Below are 6,914 nucleotides of genomic sequence, written 5' to 3'. Positions count from 1 at the left end.
CGGGCTCCCCTGCTTGCACCGCCGGGCGCCTTGCTGGGGTCGCCGGCTGGGGCGCGGAGCGGCGCCGCGCAAGCGGAGGGGCCCCGCCGCCACCCAGCCCCCCGCCGGCTCCGCGTACCTGATGCCGCAGCGCCGCCTCCGCCGCCGCGTCGCGGGTGGGGGCGGGGGACTCGTTGCCGCTGCCCCGGGGGCGGAAGGATCCCGCTCTGCCGTGCCTGCGGAGGCTGCCCGAGCGCGCGCGGCGCGGCCGGGACTCGACTGTGGGGCGCGCGGAACGATCCCGCCCCACCCGGCCCCGGTGATGCGGCTCCAGCGCCGCGCCCAGAGCCGGACGCGGACGAAGCAGCGCCTGGCGAGGAGGGCGGACCGGGCGATACCAAGTCCCTCCGAGGGAGAGGGAAGAGGCGAAAGCGCGGAGAGGAAGAGCCGCGATGGGGGCCGGCGGGCGGCCCCCCCTCCCCGAAAGTAATAAAAAGGGAACTACCCGCGAGGGCTGCTGGAAGGGACCACGCAGCCTGGTGGAGAGAGGGGGTGTCTGGGGCAGACCAAGTGGTGGGTTGAGGGGGGGAGCCAGCTAAGCTCCTCCTTCGATTTTTAGGGGGGGGTCTTTGCTGCTTAGCCAACAGAGACCCCCATTAAGGAAGCGTGCGAGGGTGGGGTCCCCCAGCTTCCTAGAGGACGCCCCACTTCCGCAGTTCAATAAGGGCTGAGGAGAAAAGATCTGTTGCAGTCTCCTTTCCAGATGGGTGGACCACAGCTCCCATCGTCCTCATCCAGCCTGGCCACCTCGCCTATGGGTTGGACCACACCTCTCATCGGCAGCCTGCCCGCTAGCTGGAGATGATGGGGAGATGTAGCGAAGGCCGCCGGGGGGCGCTCGGTTGGGGAGGTCCGGTCGGCTGAGTTCCGACGGGTTTGCGAGTGAGTCAGCCGAGGGCAGCCGCTCCACCCGGATGGGAGGGCAGGATCCAGCCCTGAGCGGCGCACGCTTTTGCACAACTCTCTTGCACAAGCGCCCTTCTTGTACCGTGTGTGCTACGCGGTCCCTCCCTTTTCCCGACGCCATGGGGGGGGGGTTGAAAAGACCCCCCATGTGACTAGACCCTGCTTGCACCCCTTCGAGAGAACCCAGGAGTCCCAGAAGGCCTTTAACTGGGCTCAGCTCGGTGCCTTCACATGGGTCACGACAGGCAGGCAATCCACAGGTGCGGCTTTACCCCAAACCGTCTCCTCTTGAATTTCTGCCTGCCTCCATTTGGTGCGTTCTTAGAGAGCCCATGAATCCTACCCACTGGAGGGAAGAAGGTGGCGAGAAGTAAGGGGTTCCTCCTGGGATATCAGCATGGGAGGGGGAGAGGACACCCCCTGAGTCTCTCGGGTGGGAAAGCAGAGCAGCGCCCCATGCTATTGTGCGATGGGGTGGCGGGGCAGGCCAGGAGCTGGAGCCGTTGATGGGTCCAGGCCCCAAAGGCTTTTAAGAGCTATGCGCCGAGCTGAAATTCAGCAGCAGACTTTCAAGGCAGGATTCAGCCGCACCAGTGAGTTGCCTGCCTGCCTTCCATTCAGCGGTTCAAGATGCAGAGCCCATCTCTGGAAAAGCGCCTCGCTTGCACCGGTTCTCCAGAAAAGATTGGCCTGTTGGACTTCTGTCTGCATTCTGCTTTTGGACAACCTGGGAAGGGCAGGAGGGAAAGCCCCAGACATTCAGGCCACTGAAGATAAAGCCCCGAGCACCAAGGAGGGGGGAGCAGGAGAAGAGTTTCAAACTGGGAGGACAATTTAAATCCCTCCAATAAAATAATAAAAATCAGTCTGTACTGATTTTAATAAAATAATAAAATAATAAAAATCAGTCGTGAAGAAAAGGTAGTGAGAAAGAATAAGCCATGCCAAACCATCTAATCTCATTCTTTGGCTGGGTTGCCACCCAAACGGGCAGAGGATAGTGGGCATAACTTACCCAGACTTTAGTAAAGGTTTTGACAGAGTGTCCCATGATATCCTAATAAATGTGGGCTTGACGGAAGTGCTATGAGGTGGATGGATCCACAACTGACTTCAAAGCAGATCGCAGAGCAGAATTGGCAACACCCAGCTCTTCGTCCTGGAGAGAAGTTACGAGCTGGTGCACAGGGGCTCCATCCTGCAGCCAGGACTCTCCTGCATCTTTATGAATGACCTTGATGAGGAAATCCAGGGAGCAATCATTACATTTGCGGATGGTGCCAAACTGGGTGGAATAGCTAATACCTTGGGAAACAAAAAGGATCAGTCTGCACCAGTACAAGATGGGGAAGCACTTGGCTCAACGGACCTGCGAGTGAAACGGGCCGTGGAGTTGTCATAGCCAACAAGCTAAATATGAGCCAGCAGCGTGATGCAGCCGCGAAAAGGGCAAACACCATTTTGGGATGCCTCAACAGGCATCACTCCCAGGAGCAGAAGAACTCATCCCCCCTGCTGCACGCTAGTCCGGCCTCACCTGGAGTCCGGCGTTCAGCTTTGGGCGCCCAGGTTTTAAAAGGATGCTGATAATTTGGAGAGGGATCAGAGGAGGGCAGCAAAGAGGATGCTGGACCCAGAGAAGAAGAATTACAGAGAGAGGCTGAAAGAACTGGGCCTGTTCAGCCTTGAGAAAGGAAGGCTGCGAGGCGACGTGAGAGAGGCCCACAGGTGCCCCCGAGGCGGCCGCGGAGGAGGACGAATGGAGCTCTGCTCGCCCACGCCAGGTGGAGGGCACGGGACGGTGAGCTGCGGCTGCCGAGCCCCCGTGCAGGCTGGACGCGAGGAAGACTTTCCCGACCGTCCCAGCAATATGGCAGAGGAGCCAGCCGCCCAGAGGGGAGGGGTGGTGCGCTCCTCCACACGGGAGGCATCCGAGAAGAAAAGGGACAGTCCTCCAGGCGGGGTGGCCCATGGCTGCGCTGCCGCAGGCTGCACCTGGTGGCCTGCTTGGCCCCTCTGCCCCCACTGTTCCCCAGCCCTGAGCGTCGACGCATCATGCAGAGCGCCTGAGGTGCCGTCCTGCCCCTGCTGCCTTCACCAGCGAGCGCAGGAGGGGACTACAACTCCCATTGCTGGCCACACTGGTTGGCGGGGGCTGAGGTCGTGGCCCAGCACCGCTGGAGGGTGCCCCATGGGTGGAGCTGCTCCTCCCCCCCGGGAGCTTTGCTTCCCGCTTCTCCGGACTGATGTGCCTGGCGTGTCGCTCAGCCCGCGCACCCAGGCCAGCCTCGCCCGGGACCAGCTTCCGCATCGGGGAGCCCCCGGCCTCCGAGCTGGGCGGCCTAGCCACCGCCGGCCTCGTGGTCCAGGAGAAGCCGCCCCCAGAGCCGCCCCCGTCCCCCGTCGCCTGTCCCGTTCGGCCGCAGTTGGGCAGGGGACTGTCTCCGGCTGGGCACACATCCCCCTTGCCAAGCCTCCCACCCCATCCATATGGAGCAAAATGGGGGGGCAGAAGGGGGAAACATCCCCCTCGGTCTAGGGGGGCTTCTCACAGGCTCCTTGCCCTGCGTGGCCCAGGCCGTCAGCCTGAAGCAGCGGCTGCAGCTGCAACCAAAGCCGGGGCTGCCTGCGCAGGGACGATGCCGCCGGCACACGCCGTGGGTGCCCCTCTCCAGACGGTTCGGGGCATTTGGGGGTGCCCTGCAGAATACCCGGCGAACGCCCCCTTTGTCTGCAGGGGAGGGGAGGGGAGGGGAGGGTCCTCCGTGGTGAGGTTCGCATTCCTCTCTCCCTGCCCAGCTGGGGTGGGGAAGCCACAAGGAAAGGCCAGCCAGGCAGGAGTCGGGCAGCGGCGAGGAGGCGCCAGGCCCACCAGGTGAGGGACCCCCTGGGCTGCGCAACTCCTTTGAAGGGTTTACACGCGGAAGGAAGGCGTTGCCGCCGGCTCTTTGCACCCGTGGTCCCCAAAGCACACAGGTGCCTGCCGTCTAACCCCCCCCCCCCCCGCCGCCTCGGGAATGCAGGAGTCCTGCCTCCAGCCCACAGAGTCAAGCCAGCCCCAGAGAATCACAGTCGTCGCTTCGATGCCTTGCTAGAGTGTCGCTTCATAGTGAAAAGCGCAGAGCTAAGTCAGACCCTCTCCGAATCTTTGCAGGAACAGGCCTGAGCTGCCGGCCTTCCAAGCCCTTTGAGTCTGGTGGCCTGCACACAGTTCCCCATGGGGCTGCCTCTGCTGGGACGGGGAGGCGGCAGGGGCCGGGCCCCTCGCCCGAGCAGGCTCAAGCACGGTTCCGGGGCTTCCCGCCCAGCACGGTGGTGGCCCTCGAGGCGCCACTGCATCCGCACGCCGTGGACCGGTCCATGATAGCTCTGCGGGAGAGGGCCCCCCGCGTGCTGTGGGCGCCCAGCTCTGCTCTCCTCCCCAAGCAACCCCAAGGAGCCGTTTTAGTTCTCAGCGGCTGCCTGATGCCGGAAAGAGGGCCAGGGAGAGGCGCTTTTGGCCAGGCAGGAGGCGGCAGGAGGGGGTTGGTCTGGATGGCCTTCATGCACCACTATTCCATGATTCAGTCGGGGGAACAGGGCTTCAACTGGCACTGAATGGGGATTTATTTATTTATTTAGTTATTAAAACATTTTTATGCCGCCCCATTCGCCGAAGCCTCGGGGTGGCTTACAATAATAAATTAAAAATAATTATAATAATAAATTACAAATATAAACATTAGATAAAAATACAAAAATACAATATAAAATAAGCTGCCCTGGCCAGATAAAATCCAATAATATGATTTAATTAATCAGATGGATATTTGCTGTGCTTCCTCTTGCAAGGAAGCCAGGGCGGCTGTCATGCTCCTCCTCCGCTCCAGCTCATCTTCACCATGACAACAACCCTGTGAGGTAGGCTAGTTTGAGAAGCCCAGGTTCGCCCAGTGCATTTGTGGCTGAGGGGGAGCTTGAACCCGGACCCCCTGGGCCCCTGGTCCGAGGCATCAACACCATGCACCACTGGAGACTTGGGCTCACGGTTGGGCCTAGTTGTGGGTTGGCCCCGAAGGGCCGGGATCCGGGAGAGCTCTCTCATGGGGTCACGGTCAAGATACGAGTGAGAGGAGGACAAAATATGGAGAAGGGCGATGGGCATGATCTGGGGCTTCCCCTGCGAGGAGAAGCTACAACGGGGACCGCTCAGCCCAGGAAGAAGGCGAGGAAGCGGAGCCGTGGTGGGACTGCTACCAACACACGCTGTGCTGAAAGTAGTGAGAAATGTTCCTTCTTCTCCCGTAACACCTGAACCCAAGTTCCTCCTGTGCAGCTGATTGCCGGGACGTGTGGGGTGGAAGAAAGGAAGGCCTTCCTCACGAGGTGCTTGCTGTGGGAGGTGCTGCCCCGGGACATGGCAGCGGCCGTGTCTGCGTGGCTTCAAAAGGGACAGGGCAGCTTCCCGGGGAGGCTATCGCGGAGCAGCCCGGCTGGCCAGGGGCTTCCTCCTTGGCCGGGGGCGGCCTGCCTGCACCTGGCGGGGGCGGAGGAGCTCGGGCGGGTGGGGGCCTGGCATCCCTCCTGCGCGGGGCCCATCCGCCAGCCAGTGGGCACGGCTTCTGTCGCGAAGGCCCTTGGCCCGTGAGGGGACCTGCTGCACACGGCGCAGGCAGCTTCAGTGCTGGGGAGTGTGGAAATCCAGTGAATACGAGGAACAACCTGATAGGTTGGGTGCTGTTTTAATGGCTTCGTTCTGCAATTGCTGTATTTTAAATTCATCATTTTAATTGCTCCTTTAAGGTTGCTTGAGTGCCGCGGTTTGGCAGACACCTGGGTGCAGGTAAAGCAATACATGGGAACAGGACAACAGAATGCCTGGATGGTGTGAGAAGCTGCCACTCCGAGCTCGGGGGCTGCCTGGGGCGGGAGGGCAGGCGCCACCAGCAGGGAGAGGCGGCGGCTACCTCGGGGCCTCCCTGCGGAGGGCTTGCGCAGCCAGACGACTGCCCCGGGAAGCTGCCCCGGCTGCCGTGCCCCACGCCCCGCTCGGGGCCCCGTGGCGGAGGCTCCCCGCGCGCGGTCGCCCGTCCAGCCCAGCCTGAGCTCCGCAGGCTTCCCCGGCCGAGCTACGTCCGGCTCCGAGGCGCACCGGCCGCCGCGCGGGAAGCCAGAACCCTCCGGCCTCCTCCCCGCAGCCCGGCTGCCCCGAGCTGCGGCGCCCGATCCGCCTCCGACGGCGGCCGCCACGCCACGCAGCGCGCCGCAGCGCCCAGTGCAGGGGCCTCCCGGGCGCGCCCCGTGCAGGAAGGCGCGGCCGGTCCGCGGCCGAGGCCGGCAGAGGGCTGCTGGGGCCCCGCGCCTCGCGTGTCGCAGACGGCTTCGGCGGGACCCCCGCGGCGAGCGCGCCCGTCCAGGGGAGCGCGCCCTCCAGGCCAGGGAACCCCCCGCCTGCCCGCGCCCGCCCGCTGGGCGCACCCCCGCCTGCCCGGGCCGAGCTCCAGGGCGCGCGCTCCGCCGGGCCCGCCCCCACCCCCGCCCGCCCGCGGGAGTGCCTGCCGGGGGCTCCTTGGGAGCGCGCAGCAGGCCCGACCGCTATTCGGCGACGGGGGTGCGCGGGGGCTCCGAGTTCGGCTGGACTCCTGGAACCCGTGCCGGGCGGTCGGGCAGATGCGCTCTGCACTTCCCCGGAGGCACGCCTCTCTCCGCCCCGCTTCTTGCCGGCAGAGCCGCCTCCTCGGCCCGGTGGGGCCGCCGGCCGTCGGGCTCCAGAGGCCCCGGTTCGGGAGAGCGGCCCTCCAGCCGGCCGGCCCGCCCGGCCGGCCGCCGCGGCCCCTTTAAGCGCGCCGCCGCGCTCCCGCTCATTGTCTCCCCCGGCGGCCAATCGGCGGCGGCGGCGGGGCGGGGGGCGCGGGCGCTGATTGGCCAGGACGCGCGCTCGCTCCGCCGCGCCGCTCGGGTCGCTGTCCGCCGGCCGGGTGCTGAATCCG

The 6,914-nt window shown here is 64.4% G+C and overlaps 2 protein-coding genes across 2 annotated transcripts in view; one reads left to right on the top strand and one right to left on the bottom strand.

Annotated features, from left to right (window-relative positions):
- The window catches only part of GNB2 (G protein subunit beta 2), a 7,638-nt gene extending 7,395 nt beyond the window's left edge, over positions 1–243 (bottom strand). The window contains exon 1 of the mRNA XM_044417268.1: positions 119–243. The gene's annotated coding sequence lies outside the window, so the exon portion shown is untranslated. The remainder of the gene's footprint in view (positions 1–118) is intronic.
- Positions 244–1,483: 1,240 nt separating this feature from the next.
- The window catches only part of ACTL6B (actin like 6B), a 12,642-nt gene continuing 7,211 nt past the window's right edge, over positions 1,484–6,914 (top strand). Inside the window, exons 1-4 of the mRNA XM_044417140.1 lie at positions 1,484–1,538; positions 3,214–3,375; positions 4,100–4,340; positions 6,652–6,902. Of these exons, the coding sequence (XP_044273075.1) occupies positions 1,484–1,538; positions 3,214–3,375; positions 4,100–4,340; positions 6,652–6,902 (709 nt within the window). The remainder of the gene's footprint in view (positions 1,539–3,213; positions 3,376–4,099; positions 4,341–6,651; positions 6,903–6,914) is intronic.

This window comes from Varanus komodoensis, unplaced genomic scaffold (assembly GCF_004798865.1).
Source record: "Varanus komodoensis strain SLA01 unplaced genomic scaffold, ASM479886v1 scaffold87, whole genome shotgun sequence".
Taxonomy (NCBI): Eukaryota; Metazoa; Chordata; class Lepidosauria; order Squamata; family Varanidae; genus Varanus; species Varanus komodoensis.
The sequence above is the reverse complement of the archived record's forward strand: the minus strand, read 5'-3'. Positions and strand labels throughout refer to the sequence as shown.